Below are 21,187 nucleotides of genomic sequence, written 5' to 3'. Positions count from 1 at the left end.
TTCTGACACATATGTGTCCAATGAAATCAATGAAATCTCCAAACCTTTTCCTCAATAAGAGAATATTAACCATGTTGATAAGTCTGTTTTATTAAACTTTAGAGTTTAAAAATCAATCAATAATATATTAATTGACACTAACAATTATTAGTACTTCATTTTATACTTTAAAAATATAACTAGATGCATATTAAGTTCATAAGAAGCGATCACAGTAAATGACATTTTAAACCGAGCAGACGGCATCCGAGTGAAGTATGTCGTTTGCGGGAAAACTTGTCCTAAATATAGTGTCGAGATTATTTCTGACTTCACGTGTCGCGTTATCCCAAAATCTAAACACATTACGAGTATTCTGTATACGATTTGAACGTTAATTGTGTGAATCAAACGCTTCTCAACGAATTAATTACAGTAATAATTGCTCGCTGTAAAGAGGTTTAAAATGTACGTGAAACCTCTTTGGTGTTGTGATAAAGTTGTTGTGTTTTATATATGAAAATAAAATGATTGATTTTAAAGTTTTATTCACGGTGTTGATAATAGCACAATGTGCTTTATCGAATCAACCAAATGTGGGTAAGTACATGGTACCAATATTAATCACTTTTTAACTGAATAGATGTCACAAGAAAACAGTCAAAGGTATTATATTAATTATTAGTCACTAAACTAATAATAAAAAACAAAGACACAGCTTTTTATTTTATTTGTTTCTGCACGAAATTTACGAAAAAACTTTGAAGTTATTATATATTATTATTAAATGTTTTTAGCCAATTGTTTTGATTCAATAAATTGTTCGGTTATATATAATGTGGTACTAAAAAAAATATCATATAATTGATATTTTGCTCCGTAAATAAGTCATTCAATTAACATTCCGTCAGTAAACATTCAATGAAATTCAAATTCGGAACATTTCTCTACAATTATTGATATTTTGTTATTCGTATTAAGCGAACTTTTGTTTTTTTCGATGACTATATACTGCTCATGGACGTGATACAGTGTATGTGTGATTTTTCAACATTTCAAATCATATAATTAGTATCCATACATATCTAAAAACTTATGAGTCAATTACAATTACTTTATAAAATTTCAGTTATAACTATTTTTCTTTGCGTTCTGTTCTAAACACTGAATTATTTTTCAGGTGGAATTTTTTACAGTAGCGATGAAGATCTAAAAGTCGCCATGACTGTGAGTGCAAAATTATTTAACTTTACTGCTCTCATAAAAGAGGTCAGCAAACGAGGAGACATCCTTGAGATAACTGGTCACGTCTGCGATCTAGCTGAAGTAAGACACGTTTTGCTATTCCATTTATTGTATCTTTTAAATAAACATCTCGTTTAATTCTTAACTTGATTAAAATGTATTATTGAATACTAAAGTCTGTGGAAAACAATCTTAACAGAATATCGGTTTTTAGCCTAGGCAAGAACTATTTAGTTTATACTCCAATAATTGTTAGCATTAGCCTAGAGCCTTAGAAAACACGTAATGTCGTTGGTATACCTTTTATCTTTCGAAATATCATATAGCCCATTGGAACATTATAATACGAGTATTGAGACTATACCTTTGTTGCACACACTTATGAAATACAATGACATCTACGATGTTTAGTGTTAAGCACAGATCTGATTTAAATCGGTATTATTTCCTGCTTTGGTGTAAATCAATTTGAGAAAACTTACATATGAACAAGAGAAACCAAGTACAACAAAGAAACATTGAAGAGCGTAACTTTTTTTTTATTCATATTTTAATAGAATAGGCGTTTTTCTTCCATCTCACCTGATGGTAAGTGTAGATAAAGACGAAGATGGTACACGCTCATCCAAAAGAAATCTGTACACTCTACTCTCAAAGGCTCCGGAGTTCGACTTATCAGGAAAAACAGATGCAGGCAGGTCGTTCCAAATCTTGGTGACTCTTACCAAAAACGAGAATTGGAAACTTTTATGATAATAAAAATTGGCGTCTCTTTAGTACCATATTAAGTACTATTAAACATTTTGGATAGAAAATTACGTAGAAATAGTGGATACATTTGGAAAATATGCAAAAATATAAATCACATCTGGTTTGTTATTTACAGAAGGGCGTTGTTGGAATCATTGATGGATTAGGCGGCAAAGCGACGGAACACTTACAGGGAATATGTGATATCTTGGAGCTTCCGCTTATTAATATTCAGCACAATGACTTATATGTGAAGAACTGGTCGCTCATCAACCTATATCCGAGCCCAGTAGCCTTTAATATGGTACGTACGAATATGGCATATACTCTTATTCCAACCATTACTTTAATTGGTGGTAGGGCTCTGTGCAATCCCCCCTGGGTACGTACCACCCACTCATCAGATATTCTACCGCTAAACAACAGTACGCAGTATTGTTGTGTACTGATTTGAGTGAGTGAGCCAGTGTAACTACAGGCACAAGGGATATAGCATCTTAGTTCCCAAGGTTGGTAGCGCATTGACGATGTAAGGAATGGTTAATATTTCATACAGCTTCATTGTCTATGGGTGATGGTGACAGCTTACCATCAGGTGGTACATATGCTCGTCCGCCAACCTATTCCATAAAAAAAACAGGGAAAAGCCAAATAAACAATATTTGGCAACAAATGGATATGATTGACATTCGTCGGTCTAGCGGCTATATAAATCAAAATATACTTTATTTAAGATGGTTGTTGTAAACACATTCGAGTCGTCAATTAAAAAACTATATTAAGCGAAGTTACCACCGGTTCGGAATGCAAGTTCTGCCGAGAAGAACAAACAAAAACACATTTTTTTAACATTAAAAGATACAGAATTATGTTAGTTAAATGCAATTATATACATATAGAATACCTACTTGAAAGTATACTGAATACATAATAACCCGCCCGGATTTCAACAAGTACTATACGAAGTTGCTTATCCAGAGGTCCCGTGTTTAATCGTAGGGCCGGTCCTATAAAAAGTTATTGGCATAATATTCTTTAAAAAAACTCTAAGTAGGAGCATTTTCTGATGATTTCATAAATAAACCTCTAATAAATATGGTGTCAAAGATATTATTTACATGACCAATGAATGAGTCGAGATGGCCCAGTGATTAGAACGCGTGCATCTTAACCGATGATTGCGGGTTCAAACCCAGGCAAGCACCGCTGTTTCATGTGCTTCATTTTTCTTTATAATTCATCTCGTGCTCAGCGATGAAGGAAAACATCATGAGGAAACCTGCATGTGACAAATTTCATACAAATTCTACCGCATGTGAATTCCACCAACCCGCATTGGAACAGCGTGGTGGAATATGTTCCAAACCTTCTCCTCAAAGGGAGAGGAGGCCTTTAGCCAAGCAGTGGGAATTTACAGGCTGTTGTTTTTGTTTTGTTGTTGACCAATGAATGTCACTAACTCCACGCCATAAATTTGTTTTGTTATAATTTCAGGTTTTAGAACAATTAATATTGAAAAAGGAGTGGTTGAACTTCACGTTATTGTACGTTAAGGGATATAGCTTGTCGCAGGTTCAAAGTTTGATGAAGATGGGTCATCCTACCGAAAGAGTTACCGTAACGGTGCGGGAACTAAGCGGCAAAGACTACAGGTATACTATCTACAAGTATCGCTTGAAATACGAAATGTAATTTGACGCCGTTGCCAATTTCCTCCATTATTCTTCAGTTCCTTTGAAAATTGACTCGTCAAACTCTAATTTAATAAGATTAGATACAAAACTACAAAGCATTTCGTTAATATTAACTGTTTAATTTTAAATAAGGTATTGCATTATTTTTAAGCCTTTATCAAAGTTGTTCTTCAGTTGTCGTAAATAAATTTTAATAAAGGATTTAAAATTCGAATGCTGCATACATTGGTATGTTAAAAAAATATTACATGGTATTCTAAAAAAAAATTATATTCTAATTTCAAATTTTTTTGAAATATATTACGAACAATTCGAAATATATCTGCCATTCACTTTATGTAATTTCACAAAGGAGGTACCTGACTTATTACAAATTAACGAGTAAGTCAATTATTTTCGGCTTCAAATTAAGATCCCAATTTGAAACACGGATTCGTCAGAAACATTATTCCGTTCAATAATTTGTTAATATTAGTCAAGAGATATAATGTTCGTCGTACTACCATAGCCATAATCCTAAGCCTTAGCAAACACGTAAAGGCGTTGTTACACCATTTATCTTTCCGGGATATCCTATAGCCCATCGGAATATTATAGTACGGGAATTGAGACTATACCTCTGTTGTACACACCGATGATTTTTAGTGTCATAATCATAACCAATGTATTTTAGGGAAGTGTTAATAAATACGAAGAAAAGTGGTCACACAAACTTCGTCGTAGACTGTCCATCGGGTCACTTGGAACAGATCCTGAGACACGCACAGCATGTCGGCCTAATGGCGGACGAACACTCATATGTCTTCGTGTCACCAGATTTGTTTACACTGGACTTACATCGGTATAGATATGGTGGAGTTAACATGACAGGTATGGAACACACATTCAATAAACAGCAACTAGTATAATACATTAAATTAAAAGCCTGAAAATTTCCCACAACTGGGCTAATGCCTCTCCCTTTGATGAAAAGGTTTGGAACACATTCCACCACGCTGTACCAATGCGGGTTGATGGAATGCACATGTGGCAGAATTTCTTATCCGCCGAGATGAATTATAAACACAAATGTGCTTAACATGAATATTCAGAGGCTTGCTTGGGTTTAAACCCGCAATCATCGGTTAAGATGCTTGCGGGCAAACCTCTGGGTCATCTCGGCTCGGGCATTATATTATATAGCTATAAATATGCCAACAATTCCTATCATTTACAGACTTTCTATTTATTTGCGTGAGAAATAGAACATTTCTCTTTCGACATCGGAAACGTCGCGTCGTTAAAAATAGATTTCTATAGATATTACTTTTATATCTGAAAATTTCAGTATAGGAAGTGGTCCACGATCATACGAAAGTACTAAATAATATTATTTTCATTGCTCGATTTTATTTCGAAAGCCTCAAGATTATTGTCCTAACTAGCATAACAAATATAAAAGTGATTTTGTTCTTAAATTATCAAATTCTACATACACGCTATCAAGGATACAAAAAATCTCATGGGATTTTTAACATCTAATCTGACTCTTTGACACGTGAGAGGATAGTCATTATTTTAAAGTTATGGTAGACATGTATGAGTTTGGGTACATTTAAAAATGTATTTACTTCTCCATTTTCCATTTTTTTTAATTGATGCTGCTAAAACTTGTCAATGGCTGGCTAAAACGAAACAACGAAAAGGAAATTGACTGACAAAAAGACTGGAAAATGTGCGGAATTGTTTTAGATAAATAACAAATGGAACTTATTCTACAAATCAAACAAATTTACTTGTTAGGGCTTCCTCTTCTGCAATAAAATACTCTGGGTATCACCATATTCTGCCGCCAAAATCAATTATTGGTATTGCTGTGTTCCAGTTTGAAGAATGTGCGATCCAAGGTATCAGGTACTAGGGACGTAACATCATAATTATAAAGGTTGGAGGCGAATTATATGAGCATTGGTAACCATTTACTATTAGTTGGTATATATGCCAGTCTAACTACCTTTTACATAAAAAAAATTATCAATTAAATTTTGAATGATTGGCGGATTAACTTTGAAATTGTTATCAATTTTTTGGGTGACCATTACTTACATTTCTTTAGGAAGTAATTATGGACTAATGTATCGACAAAAACATAAGTTTTGTATCTTAACAAAAGGATAACGGTCAAGTTTGCTGTCGGGAACACGCGTTAGTAATAAAACTTCCTGTAATGAACTTAAGCTGCAAACAAAAATGTACATCACATATGGGAATCGATACTTATTTTCTGAATAATCGTAATAGTTCCGAACAAATAAATTTCCGACTATTCCAACGCGCTATAACATATTATTAAATATACTATACTAATATTATAAATGTGTAAGTAAGTTTGTCTGTCTATAGCTCTTTCACTACCAAACCAATGAATCGAATTTGATCAAATTTGGTATGAAGCAAAGTTGAACTACAAAAAAGGACATAGGCACTTTTTTCAAAATATGACAATAAACACCCGAAAAATCGAAATCGAATCGAATCAAATTCAATTCATTGATTTGGTAGTGAAATGATGAAATTTGGCTTGAAGCAAACTTGAGCTCCAAGAAAGGCTAAGGCATATGCTACTTTTTTGTCTAACACATGACAACCATTCTCTAAAACGCGAACGATGCCGCGGGCAACACTAATTGTAAATAATGAAAAAATATTAAATAGCGCATGAAAATAACATACCATTTCATATTTATTTTATTGCGAAATATTTAAACATCTACTTAAATTATTATATAGGAATTTTATTTAAAATTGTGACCGTGCCATAACTTTCTCACAGACTGAAGCTAAAGTTGATATAGTTCGTGTCTTCTGATTGATTGAGGAGATAAATATCAAAAATGTTTAGAATTTCTTCAGTGTCGAGTAGTTGGCTGATGCAATTCTCGGGCTTGTAATATTCTTGAACTCTAACAATTGATCTCAGACTATAAAACAAAAGACAAACATGAATTTGGAACAGAAGCAAATACAAAATCAATAGCGAATTTCCGGTAATCCGATACAATGCATATTTTTATTAACACGTCAAAATTTAAATTGCTGTATTTTTAAATATTGACGTAGTAACATTTATATATTACCATCCCTTGAAATATTTCGTGCGTTCGTTCATATTAAGACATTGCTCAGATACACCAATAAAATCAAATTACTAAATGCAAAATTTGCGTTTTTTAAAACTAATTTATTTGGAAGTATTTGTTGATTTTTAGGCAAGATATAATATTGCTGTTGTATTTTATTAATATACTCGTACTTATGTTTAATTTATAGAAGAAGGTAACTATGATGTTTATAGCTATTTTTTCTTGGTAAAATCTACATTCAGACGCACAGTGGCGCATATATTTTTTTCATTCAAATGATTGTGAATGATTTACTGGAAATTATAAATACTTTTGTATGTGTAAAATAATGAATACGTTTAAATCTTCTGTGGGAAATTTAACGCTGTTGTGTAAAATATCTCCATTTGATCAAATCTCTTTAAGATATAACACATTGTGTATTGATTTTCTATTCGTTTTAATTAAATATCTAAACACTTGATAATTATATAAGTGTATTCAGCATTATTAATTAAGACATTTCAACATTAAAATTATGTATGTATAAACAAATCATATATTCATTGACAAATAAGTTTGTGAAATCTTTATTATAATTTTATTTTTCCCCATTTAATCATAATTTTCAGAAAAGAATATTGAGCGCCACTAACAAATGGTCACTTTTTCGCAATCGAAACGAAACGTTCACATATAAACAACAATCCAGTTTCATTTAAGCCAAAATTGACCCAGTAGCATAAATCCTTTGACATTTCCAGGGTTTCAGTTAGTTGATCTACTAATGAATGAACAGCTATACGAATTCATATCATTCTACAATGAGGAGTCAGGGGAGTCTTTGGCGCCAGAAAATTTAAAGACTAAGGTTGTACTCATTCACGACGCCATTTTGATGTTGTACCAAGCAATGACAAAGGTGACTGTGGTACCAACGAGTCTTAGTTGTGACAGCTACGAGTCTTGGACGTACGGAACCACTTTGCTTAATGTAATGAAAACGGTAAGTAATTTTAATAACGCTATATCTACTCTGATAGCCTTCTTGGATATTTTTTCTGCATATAGCCCATTCATTGACAAAAATATGACATTTGAATTTGTTACGTCGTAAGTCTAAATTTAAAACGCAATTCAACCAATCAAGTATACGTATTATATTATGCTTTCAGTTAGATTACAAAAATGTCGTCATATTTTTTAGTATAGATGGAGTGTTTATTTAAGCCTGGCTTTTTATTTCCTAATCTTAAGAACTACGAGTTCGATTTTAAAATACTGTTACGTCGAATAGCCCAATGTTTGAAAGATATTACTCACTATATGTATAACATTACACTAAAATCTACGATGATTGAGTAATGACGTTCAACGCAGAGAAATTATATAGGAACATTGTGATTTTTTTATAAATACTTTTTTAACAGTAAAGTTTCATTTCATTAAATATTAATATTCAATTTTAGTTTAATGAATAAATTTTCCAGTATTATTTTAATTAATATATTTTATATCTATAACTAAGTATATTTCGTAATATTTATCCATTTTTTTAAAGTAGTTTGATTACAGAAATTTTTGGTTTCAGAACAAAATTGAGGGTATAACTAGAAACATGATTTTCGATGGTTTCGGACAAAGAAATAACGTTACGATGGATATATTGGAGTTAACACCAGCTGGTAATCAGACTGTAAGTCAATTAGTCCATACACTTCTACATTTAAAATTTCGAATTCAACTGTATTCATGTAACTTTATAACAGATAGGTACATGGAAATACGACGAACTTATCATGTCAAGGCCATACGTAACGGCCGCTGAAATCGCAGCAGAAACGATTATGAGGAATAAAACATTTAAAGTGTTAATTTCTAAGGTAATCATTATTAAAATATTATCTTAATCTTTAAGTCATCGTACTTTTGCTTATTTAATTTTAAGTTACAAAGTCTTAATTTTCTACGGCTGAACATTAGCTTCTAGATTCTTTCAACTCATTTGACCGCTCCAAAACTAATTCGAGGATATACCTTTATACACATACATATATTATGGACTTTCATTTGATAAATTTGTATTGAACGCATAAAAAGATCTGTTGTGGGCTGAGGTGAAGAGACTGAGGTTAGAACCGAATCGATTCAAATTACCTTGTTCATCTCGGTTCATTTTACGTTCGAATCATAATCAGAACGGCTGTGTAATGTCCCCAAAATGTTGGCAACATTGCCTCGATGTAATCTCATTTCGAATTTTTCATTTGTTTCGTTGGCTGAGTAGGCCACGCTGTGGTATCACTTGGCTTGTCGAACCTTGTCTATATAAAACTATATATGTTACAGACTGCTCCATATGGATATGAAAAAAAATCCTCGGATCATTTAGAGGGCAATGATAGATATGAAGGCTTCACAATAGATCTGATAGAGAGAATCGCAGAAATATTGGGTTTTAATTACGACTTTGAACTTGAAGATGACTACGGTGGCTTGAATCCAACAACTCATAAATGGACTGGCATGATAGCAAAGTTGAATGATGAAGTAAGTAAAATTTTCTATGTAGTAAACTAAAGAAAAAAACTTTATTAAATGTCTACAAACGTAAGCATTGGGAATTCACTAAACCCTAAGATTTTTTTCTGATATGTATAGGAGAACGAGCAAATGATCATGGCCCACGTGATGATAATTGGTCATCGTCGCCCATAAATAATAGCGTTATAAGAAAAATAAACTATTCCTTACATATCCTGTCGGGTGAATGATAATTAAAACCCGCCAAACAGTTGTATTGACCGAGTACTGTTTTTGGTTGTAGAATATCTGATGAGTGGGCGGTAAATAGACAGGCTTGCATAAAACCCTACCACCAAATAATATTTACTACCAAATAAGTTAAAGATACGGGAATTTCTATTTTACAGTTTGTACAGAGCATATTTGATGTATAATGTATCCCACATTAATTTAATTCAGAAAACAGAGTATTAAGTCTATAGAGCTTTTTAAAATTGATTGTCTCAGCTTGGAACGACCGACCGACGATTATAATATTTTTTGTACGTATTATACGCGTCCATCAATATTATTAACCGCTTAACGCCTCAAAGATCCGCATAGGGTCTGAAACAAATTATTTTTTCGGATATTATAATTTTTTAATGTAGTAAAGTAAGTAGCAAAGTAAAGTAACAGCCTGTACATTTCCCACTGCTAAGATAAGGCCTCCTCTTCCATTAAGGAGAGGGTTTGGAACATATCCCCACCTGTTCCACGCTGTTCCAATGCGGGTTGGTGGAATGCACATGTGGCAGAATTTCATTGAAATTAGACACACAGGTTTCCTCACGATGTTTTCCTTCACCGCCGAGCACGAGATGAATTATAAACACAAATTAATCATATATATTTAGTGGTGCTTGCCTGGATTTGAACCAGCAATCATCGGTTAATATGCACGTGTTCTAACCAATGGGCCATCTCAGCTCTTAGCTAATATCTAATTTTTTAATGTAACAAGGTTGGTATTTATTAAGTTTTTTATTACAGAAAGCCGATTTCGCTATTTGTGACTTTACCATAACAGCAGAGAGACAGAGCGCTATTGACTTTTCTACGCCATTCATGACTTTGGGTATTGGTATACTTTACAAGGAACCAAGTAAACAGCCACCTGAAATGTTTTCTTTTATGGCCGTGTTTTCTAAGGAGGTAAGGTACTTGAACCATATCTGTGATCTTTAAAAGTAATCTGTAAACAGGAGGAAGCCAGTGTTATAGAACTTTATGTCACCTTGTATTTTGAGTTGCATGATTGGGTACGTGGTTATTGTCAATTTCCGATCCATGCACGCTAGTAATATATTTTTTTCAAAAAGGTGATTTAAAAAAATATATAAGGCGAAATTTTTCATTCTTAGGGGGTGGATGTTTTTATTAATTTCGTATGAATATATGAATGAATAAATGTTAAAAATCGGGACCAAATTCGTCAATAACTGACAAAAATAACCACTAATTTGAGAATCTTCTTATTTTTGAAGTACGATATTTAGAACATGTAAGCTCGCGAATATAAACTTAGAAATGCCATCTCCGATTAAGACTACATGTTCTATATGCTGAGCCAACTCGGCTCAATTTCTCTCGTCTTGGACTTGTCAATAACTTTTACGTTTAAAGACCTATTTATCTGATTCATCGTTCAAATTTCTAAAGATAAGTTTGTGAAAGATTTTGACTTATAGACTCTTTTTATTATTGATGAGTTCCATAACTTTTTTCATGTAATATTTAGTTTGGATACACAGATTCAGAAAGACCTCTTTCAAAGTGAAATAGTTTAGATTAACTACAAGATTACCTATTGGTCTTCTCGTTTCTAATCTACCAGAGACATTTTGTAAAGATCACCTAATAAAGTTATCACCAACTAAATAATATCATATCATTATATGTAAATCTCGGCAAAATAATCTGGACTTGATTTCAGATTTTCTGATATTGGCTCAGTCACATTCCGGTGCGTCACCCACAAAACCTGTTGACCATTTGTCTGATCTTACCTGTCGTGCTAGATACCTGACCTATTTGACCTAATTAGATCAAAGGCATAGTTTAGAACACAAATAAATACTATTAGAGAAAATCGAAATTAATTTGATATAATTTAACAAATTTGTAACTTTTTCATAATTTCAGGTGTGGTATTATATGATGTTTGTACAAATTGGCTTAGGAGTCATTATGATATTCGTTGGTCGGATCTCTAATAAGGAATGGCAGAATCCTGTCCCTTGTATAGAACAACCCGAGGAGCTAAGCAATCAGTTTAGTTTTGCGAACTCAGTCTGGCTTATCATTGGATCCGTTATGCAACAGGGTTCTGAAATTGCCCCCATGTAAGTATTGATTTTTGATTTGAAACTTGATAGTGAATACTGAGTTTTTTGTTCAGTCGAATCTTCATTTCGAACTTGTTTCAGATTATTCAATTTAATATGGATAATAAAGAATATTCTGTAAAAATTATTATATGTGTATTACTTTCTTTTCGATTAAGTTATTCCACGAACTCCGTGGTCGAGTAGTGTGTACACCGGTTTTCATGGTTACGCCACACAGGTCCCGGATTCGATTCTCGGCCGAGTCGATGTAGAAAATAGATTTTCTGTGTTATCTTGGGTCTGGGTGTTTGTGGTACCATTGATACTTCTAATTTTCCATAATACAAGTGCTTTAGCTACTTACATTAGGATCAAAGAAATGTATGAGATGTCATCCAATATTTATATAAAAAAAGTTATTTTACAGCCTTTCACAGTAAATGATTTCAGGATAATTGAATTATTTTTCCAGCGCATTGGCTCCCCGTATAATTACAAGTGTATGGTGGTTCTTCACGATGGTAATGGTTGCTTCCTACGTGGGCACACTCGTAGCCTTTCTTACCGTTGAAAAGAATGTTTTGCCGTTTGAAAACGTTAAAGAACTTTACGAACACAAATCTATTTCCTACGGAGCCAAGAGCAAGGGGTCAACGATATCATTTTTCAGGGTCCGGTATATTTTATTTTTCTTATCATTTACATTATTATTACTTACATTTATATTATTACTAACACCCATAAGTAAATAATTTAATTGTTACCTCACATGTGACTTGGAAATAACACTAAAGAACATTTTATTACCACCAAAATAGGTAAATCGTTTTTTCTTGAAGTCACAAAATAAAACAAATAAGCTAATCTTAAGTCTAAGGCCTGATCTCTGTTTGAGGTCAATATAAACGCTACACAAATGCGGCTTAATGGTTAAAAGAGGCAGATTTTCAAACAACCCTGTAAGGTTTCCTCACGATCTTAAAATGAAAATTGGTTGGTTAACACCAACTTTGGGAACAAATTTATTCTGATAAAGGGCACAATAAATTTGTTCCCAAATTTGGAGCCTTGGTTGGTCTTTTTTAGTTACACTGACTGACTCACCCTTTAAGCCGTTACGCAACAATACTGAGTATAGCTACTTGGTGATAGTATATGATAAGAGGGTGATACATACCAAGACCAATCTGTCCGAATGCATAAAATTCTACAAGCAAGTTAACAAACAATCATCGATTGTGATTCAGGAGTTGTAACCACCTTATCTTTGTATGTAGTTCGGACATAAATCTTTCTTATTTGACATAAATTTTTTAGAACTCATCTGTTCCTGAGTATAAAAAAATGTACGAGAAAATGGAGAAAAATGGTTGGCTCGTGGCTGATAATGATATTGGAGTGAAATTGTAAGTAATTTTTGTAATAACTTTAAATCTATATGTATAATTTCAATGTAGAATGTACACAGATGTGGCATTCTTTGTTTACTGCTTGGTTATTTTTATTTCCAACTGGCTGCGCTCGCGACTTCCTTTTCGTTTGAATATAGCAAAACGTGATTGTTTAATACGCCGATGTTGTTATAACTTATTAATGCTGTATTAGGCAGCTTTGTGTTATTAAATCACTGGTAGGTCGCGCCTTACGTGACGGCGACGATAACATAGTGGACAGTATTTGGACATCGCAGCGTGTTATTATTATTATTATATTAATTTCATAATAAAAGTATTTAATTATGACATCAGCTATTTGCCATAGAAAGTCCCTTCAAAATCCGTCCCGCCGTCCCAGAGATAAGCCGGAACAAACAAAAAGACAGACGAAAAAAAATTGAAAAAGACGTCATTTTGGTATATGTACCATGAATACATTCATACGTATATCCATTTAATGAAACACGGTTATTTTAATATTACAAAAATACACTCCAATTTTATTACATATATAGATTTTTAAGTTATTTTCGCTTAGCTAATTAGTGTTAGGTTTAAATATTGCATGTAACAATTTGACTTTGTTATTCTCCAGGGCAGAGACAAAGACATATGCATTTTTCATGGAATCCACTTCCATTGAATACACCACGCAGAGACACTGTGATCTACTCCAAGTAGGTGGATTGCTTGATTCCAAGAGTTACGGAATTGGTATGAAAAAAGGTAACAACAAATACTTTTATATATATCATCGTCCTGGCTTATCCCAATTTATTTTGGGTCGGTGTAGCATGTCTTCATATTCCATACTTCCCTATCTAACGTCATATCTGAAGTAACTTTCTTTCCAGTCATATCATCTTTCACACAATCCATCCATCGTTTCATTGGTCGTCTCCTGCCTCTATTTCCATCCACAATCATGCTCAAGACCTTCCTCATAACAAGTTCTTCATTTCTCCACATAACATGACCGTGTTATAGCCGCCATATAACTTCTTGACTATATGCCACTTTTTAACTTCCTCTTATGTACTCATTCTTGAAAAAATACTTCTATAAAACTCAATAAATATTTTTTTTTAAAATATGAGACAACATCACATACATTACTCTGATCCCAATGTAAGTAGCTGAAGCACTTGTGTTATGGAAATCAGAATTAACGACGGTACCACAAACACCCAGACCCAAGACAACATAGAAAACTAATGGTAATCTACATCGACTCGGCCGGGAATCGAACCCAGGACCTCAGAGTGACGTACCCATGAAATTATAATCAGTTTATTCACTTTTTTATTTTCAGGGTCACCTTATAAAAAATACATAGACGAAGCTTTGTTGAAACTTAAAGAGAGCGGTGAGATAAAAAAGCTGAAGGATTTATGGTGGAAAGAAAAGATGGGAGGAGGGAAATGTAGTGTAAGTCCATATTATATATATACGCTCGGAAACGATCTTGACTCGTCTGCAGGAGTATTCAGGAGTGCCACGTGTAACGCTCATTTCCTGACGTGTTACCTTCTCTGAGAAGAGATCGATTATGCTTGGGTATATACCAATTAGTGATATTAACGCATCTTTATTAATAGTGTTTTTGAACATGTTCTAAGATTTCTAACATAGATCAAAAGATACAAGTTGGATCAGAACATTGTATACAAAATATTAAAAAAACAATCGGAATATCGGGTATTGGCTAATAATATTGATGGTGGCAGTATTACAAATTGATAGGTGAATAAATAGGCTACTGTATGGTATCATCGCCCATAAACATTGGTGCTGTTAGAAGTATTACATTTATCAAGAAACATATTCACGTTGATGTGCCTTTGGAACCCATACGTTGTCCCATATGTAATGACTACGTGGTAACACCCAGACGTAAGCACAGACCCCTACCAGTGACTACATGTTTAGAAGGTAATTTATTTTTATTACACAGATTTAATCCCTGGATGCGTCGAAAGCAGATGGGATTTAATGACAATTCTCTGCATATAAAAAGATTTATTACTTTGCAATATCCATTTAAATGCTGATAAAAATGGATGATGATAAATTAGTCTGTGATATATTTTGTAGAATACGTCTATGGGAATCATATATTAGTCTATGAAACCATATATTAGTTCACGCAAATGCAAAGTATTGGGATCCGTGAAGGGTTCATGGACCCTAAAAATGTAGATTAAAAAAAATGTTTGCTCATTTTAGAATTGATTTTAAGCTGTCAATGTGATTTATAATATTCTATTGGTCTTGTCTTGCAAAAATTTCCTTTTATTTTTCATAATTGACGTATTTTTATATATGAAGCCAAAGTTGCTACTCCTGAAATGAATAGAAATCATTTGAGATAGGTGTGTCATAAATAAAAATAGAAGGGTTGTAATCATTAAGTGGAAATTAATTATTAATTCATTGAAACACATTCTAAAGTATTTAAATGATAAATATTAATAGACATTATAGTAGCGTCGTATTTCTCGCGACGAAGGAAACGAAAATCTCCTATTTTTAGGTATAATATGTCTTTGTATGCGTATCATTCGATAGTGTATTATAGAAACATTTTATGTGTGTGTACGCATACTCTTAAAGTGTTATTTTCGTCTCGAATATTATGTGCATTCACACATGTAAAATCGAATTGTCAATCAAAATAAGACCTTATCTAGATAAGCAGTAGGTATAAAATCATTTTACCCGAAGGTATACAGCGTGGCACTGGTAGTGCCACGCTGTATACCTTCGGGTTACAGCCGAATGGGCCGGCACGCCCGGGGAAGTACCACTCTCTCACTTAAAATCGGCGTAAAGTGGTAGCTATGCTACCGCGTTTCGCCCGGTAAGTGAGAGTTCCGGAGGCCCAATCCCCCTCCCCCCCAAAACTGGATGGTTGTGCAGAATATGGTTAAATTACCCCAGGAGGGTACCACCAGCGACAGCGGTGGAGAATCCCTCTCTGGGCATCCATGCTCAGGACATACACCACCTGAGCAGGGATGCCCAGGCTGCCCTCCGAATTCTGGGGGGGGGCAATTTTGCGCTCGCCACTGTTCGAGGCAAGCGGAGCAGGCATCATAAGGCAACCCCTACCACCCTCGCTGTGGACTTCTGCAACATAAGGGGACTCAACTCTAACCTTAACGCCGTTCACTACAATCTGGAAACGGCGAAGCCGGCCTTGCTCTTTCTAACCGAGACCCAGATATCTTCTCCTGCCGATACGACTTTTCTTTCGTACCCTGGGTACAAATTGGAACATTCCTTTGTGCCACGAGCTGGGGTATGCGTTTACGTCAGAGATGATATCTGTTCTCGACGCCTCGGCAGCCTTGAAGGACAGGACCTATCGATTATCTGGCTGCGTGTAGACTGCGATGACCATCCGCGAATCTATGCGTGCCTTTATAGGTCCCATAGTGGTAATGCCGAAACCGACCGACTGGTTGAGCACGTCCAATTGGCTACAGATTCCGTGCTGCAGCAGATTCCATCCGCAGAGATCATTATTCTGGGCGACTTTAATGCCCATCACGCTGAATGGCTCGGCTCACGCACCACCGATCATGCGGGTAGATCTGTTCTGGACTTCGCTCTAGCATATGATCTGACACAACTGGTCAACTCGCCAACGCGAATACCGGATGTGGAGGATCATACACCTTCCCTGTTGGACCTTCTGCTGACTTCGCATCCGGATGGCTTTCAGGTTACCGTCGATCCCCCTCTGGGCTCGTCGGACCACTGTCTCGTCCGGAGTACAGTGCCGGTTATGCGGTACTCAAGGCCTCGCTTTGTTGGGTGCCGCCGAGTGTGGCACTACAAGTCAGCAGATTGGGATGGGATGCGGTCTTTTTTTGCATCTTACCCATGGGGGCAGATTTGTTTCTCGCCGGATGATCCGAACGCTGCTGCTGACTCTGTTGCCGATGTGGTGCTTCAGGGTATGGAACTATTCATTCCTTACTCTGCAGTACCCATCGGTGGCAAGTCCCAGCCTTGGTTTGGTCGCTTCTGCAAAACGGCATCACGCCGAAAGTGGGAACGCTATCAAACCTGGGCTAATGCATCTGCGTCTCGTGATGTAAATACCAGTGCATTCAAAAAGGAATATAACTCTGCTTCTAGGTCCCTCAAAAACGTGATTGCTAGGGCGAAGACGGAGTACATTGGCAGAATTGGCGAAAGACTGGTACGCCTCCCTTCAGGAACCCGTGCGTTCTGGTCTCTCGCTAAGGCTGTCTTAGGGAATTTCTGTCAGCCTTCGTTTCCTTCTCTGCACAGGGACGGTGAGTCATTGGCCCATACCGCGAAAGAGAAAGCTGATCTTTTAGGCTCTCTCTTCGCGTCGAACTCGACTCTGGATGACCAAGGAAAGTCTCCACCGACAATTCCGCGGTGTGATACCACGATGCCGGAGGTTAAATTCCGCCAAAGTGCAGTTCGCAAAGCACTTCTTTCCTTGGATATTCATAAGTCGAGTGGACCTGATGGCATCCCTCCAATCGTGCTACGGACATGTGCTCCCGAGTTGGCACCGGTCTTAACGCGTCTTTTCCGGCAATCCTACACATTAGGCGTCGTCCCGAACTCATGGAAGACAGCTTTGGTGCACCCGATCCCTAAAAAAGGGAACCGCTCAGATCCGTCCAATTATAGGCCTATAGCCATCACCTCCTTGCTCTCCAAGGTAATGGAGTCCCTTATTAACTGCCAGCTCCTGCGGTTCCTAGAGGAGAATCAGCTGATTAGTGACCGCCAGTACGGTTTCCGTCGGGGTCGCTCAGCCGGTGATCTTCTAGTTTACCTTACTCACAGGTGGGCTGAAGCAGTTGAGAGCAAAGGGGAGGCATTAGCAGCCAGCTTGGACATAGCGAAGTCCTTCGATCGTGTATGGCACAAAGCGCTTCTTTCGAAGCTTCCTTCCTATGGGCTTCCCGGGAAATTATGCAATTGGATTACCAGCTTTTTGGCAGATCGGAGCATCAAGGTCGTTGTCGACGGTGCATGCTCTGACTTAAAATTCGTCAATGCTGGTGTTCCACAAGGCTGCGTCCTATCACCCACTCTGTTTCTTCTGCATATCAATGATTTGTTGCAAATCGGGAATATTCATTGCTATGCAGACGACAGTACCGTTGACACCTTATACACCGGCCGCGCTAATATTTCTCGGGAAAACGTCGAAGAGAACCGGATCAAACTTGTGTCTGAAATCGAATCTTCGTTAAACGAAGTCTCGAATTGGGGCCGACTAAATTTAGTCCATTTCAACCCCAAAAAGACGCAAGTTTGCGCGTTAACCGCAAAAAAAATACCATTTGTCGTATCTCCACAATTTGAGAACATTTCGATAGCCGCTACAGGTAGTATCGGAATACTTGGCGTTGATATTTCGAGCCTCGTTCAGTTCCGCGGTCAATTGGAAGGCAAAGCCAAATTGGCTTCAAAAAAGCTGGGTGTGCTCAGCAAGGCGAGACAGTATTTCACGTCGGCCCCTCGCCTAAAACTTTACAAGGCGCAAATTCGGCCTCACATGGAGTACTGCTCTCACCTCTGGGCGGGTGCTCCCCAGTACCAGCTCCTTCCATTTGACCGCATTCAACGTAGAGCGGCCCGAGTTATCGACGATCAAGCCCTTTCCGATCTCCTTGATCCTTTGGCTTTGCGTAGAGATGTTGGATCACTCTGCATCTTCTACCGAATTTTTCACGGGGAATGTTCCGAGGAATTGTTCGGATTAATCCCGGCTGCTGAATTTCACCTTCGGACATCTCGCCAAAACTCTAAGTTTCACCCGCACCACCTTGATGTCCGAAAATCCACAACAGCGCGATTTCTCAGACATTTTCTGCCTCGCACAACTACTTTGTGGAACCAGCTTTCGCCGGCGGTTTTTCCGAACCGATACGACATGGGAACCTTCAAGAAAAGAGCGTACTCCTTTCTTAAAGGCCGGCAACGCACCTGCAAGCCCCCTGGTGTTGCAGATGTCCATGGGCGGTGGTAGTCACTTTCCATCAGGTGAGCCTCCTGCTCGTTAGCCACCTATGCCATAAAAAAAAAAAAATAAATAAATAAATAAATAAATAAAATCATTACATATTATTTTTCGCTTATTCTCTTTTAATTTCAGGAGAAACGAGATGAAGAACAGAAACAATTGGGAATGAAGAACATGTTAGGAGCTTTCGTAGTCCTCGGCGTGGGCTGCTTGATTGGTATATTAATATCAACACTCGATATGTTGTGGGGTGTTTTCAAGAGATCTGTTAAATATAATGTAAGTTTTAATACTGACTACACTTTATATTTTAATTTAGATCAATATTTTTGACAGCGTTACTGTGATAACCAAGTGTATTTTTAACACTTGGTTATCACAGTAACGAGTAACAGTTGGAGATTTCGGAGTCAAGTTGGAAATATATGCAAGGATTTTTAATACCTTTGACATGAGTTTCCAAACGACACATGACTTCCAAGCAGGATATATTAATTTAAATAATTGTATTTAATTAACATGACTTTGTATTTTTTAAATGTTAAAAAAGAGTAACTACTGAGTTTCTTGCTGGTTCTTCTCGGTAAAATCTACTTTCCGAACCACCGGTTCGGAAAGTAGCTTCACTTAATTGTAAAATGACGATTCAAAAGTGCTTGTAAAAGCCTACTTGAATAAAGTTTATTTTGATTTGATTTGATTTGATTTGACGTTTTATTTCTTGTATTTTTTTTATTAAAGTTGAAGAAAAATTTCCTTTTCATATACCAGATGGTTACGTAATTTATATTTTTCTTTACATATGTGATTTTGAATTATATTAACCATTTCATTGGTTTTTTTTTAAATTACCCTTCGTACATAATTAATCCAATAAATAAATATCTTTAATAATATTGTAGTATATATAACGTATGTTTTCCTTTTATTATTTAATTTATAATATAGAATCCTACAGAATTCTAAATTTAAAAATTTATTGAAATTAAAAAAAAAATGCAAAAATGACGTTCTGCTATTATATATAAAGTATTAATAATCATGTTCTTTAAAAGATTCTTATGACCTTTTTCTTCAGACGACGTTCAAGTATGAGCTGGTAGAAGAGTTGAAATTTGCTCTCAAGTTCAACGGAGACATCAAACCACTCAAACGGCCGCCCAAGACTGACAGCGGCAGCGCGGAAGCCCTAGCGGACTTAGAAGGAAAGGACGAAATAACATCACTGCGATCTCTTCGCTCAGCGAAGTCCAGCGATTCGCATAGGACTCACCATTCTCATACTTCGAAGCATTCCTCTGGGGGCCTGAGTGTAGCGTTTGCTCGACGCAGAGAATATTCTTAAAACATACAAAATATAATAATAATTGTTTACCAGAGATATCTTCTATACATCGATATATATAATAAAATTGAAGAGTCTGCTTGTAATATTGGAATAACCGCTATATTACTAAATGACCATTTTTTACAATTTTAGTTCGTCTGTCTATGTCTTTGTTCGTTTCTGCTAATATCTGGAACGGCTGGACCAATTTTGGTGGAATTTTCACTGATAGCTGTAGTATAAGGATTAAAAACAACAATAACGTTTTTGTTAAATTCAAACGCGTTCGAAGTCCCGTGCAAAGCTATTTAATAAAAAAATATAAATATTTACAATTTATAATTATAAAAATGATCATAGTTCTGACTTTCGAAATTGTGGTTTTCTATCAGAGAAATAAAACAGCTTTCCACCAATGGAGGAATACAATTAGAGAGGGATTACATGTTTTTGCTTCAATGCCAAGTGTCACATATTAAATTCAAATATTTAAATGTACCTATTAGTTAGGGAGGCGAGGTAGTTAAATGGCGTAATTCAACGGCGCCGTCGAGGCCTATCAAAATCGAAAGATAAAATAATTTCGAATAGAAAAGCTCGTATGGTAAAAACCATTTTAGCGGTGGGTTTAACGTGTACGGTTTTTCAAAAATGTTAAAAAAAACAGTTACTTGTGCATTCTCGAGCGCGTCAGATATTCATACTACGTATGCCCCAAGTTCCTCTGATAACAACGGT

General features: G+C 35.9%; 1 protein-coding gene across 1 annotated transcript; it reads left to right on the top strand.

Annotated features, from left to right (window-relative positions):
• Positions 1 to 333: 333 nt before the first annotated feature.
• LOC124543644 (glutamate receptor ionotropic, kainate 3-like) lies at positions 334 to 20,531 on the top strand. Its single transcript, XM_047121904.1, has 17 exons — positions 334 to 579; positions 1,160 to 1,305; positions 2,111 to 2,278; positions 3,469 to 3,626; positions 4,342 to 4,538; positions 7,534 to 7,775; positions 8,361 to 8,465; positions 8,539 to 8,652; positions 9,119 to 9,319; positions 10,328 to 10,489; positions 11,480 to 11,679; positions 12,137 to 12,335; positions 12,982 to 13,070; positions 13,696 to 13,826; positions 14,413 to 14,528; positions 19,255 to 19,401; positions 20,201 to 20,531. Exons 1-17 carry the CDS (start codon positions 507 to 509, stop codon positions 20,465 to 20,467), a joined length of 2,715 nt encoding a protein of 904 aa, XP_046977860.1. The 5' UTR covers positions 334 to 506; the 3' UTR covers positions 20,468 to 20,531.
• Positions 20,532 to 21,187: the final 656 nt, after the last annotated feature.

This window comes from Vanessa cardui, chromosome 3, assembly GCF_905220365.1.
Source record: "Vanessa cardui chromosome 3, ilVanCard2.1, whole genome shotgun sequence".
NCBI lineage: Eukaryota > Metazoa > Arthropoda > Insecta > Lepidoptera > Nymphalidae > Vanessa > Vanessa cardui.
This window is presented reverse-complemented; position numbering and strand designations above follow the sequence as displayed.

Excerpts from the sequence above, each read along its gene's own strand:
- LOC124543644 (XM_047121904.1), top strand. The coding sequence starts at position 507 with ATGATTGATTTTAAAGTTTTATTCACGGTGTTGATAATAGCACAATGT. Across the intron at positions 4,539-7,533 it reads TGGTGGAGTTAACATGACAG|GGTTTCAGTTAGTTGATCTA; the intron begins GTATGGAACACA and ends TGACATTTCCAG. Across the intron at positions 11,680-12,136 it reads GGTTCTGAAATTGCCCCCAT|CGCATTGGCTCCCCGTATAA; the intron begins GTAAGTATTGAT and ends TTATTTTTCCAG.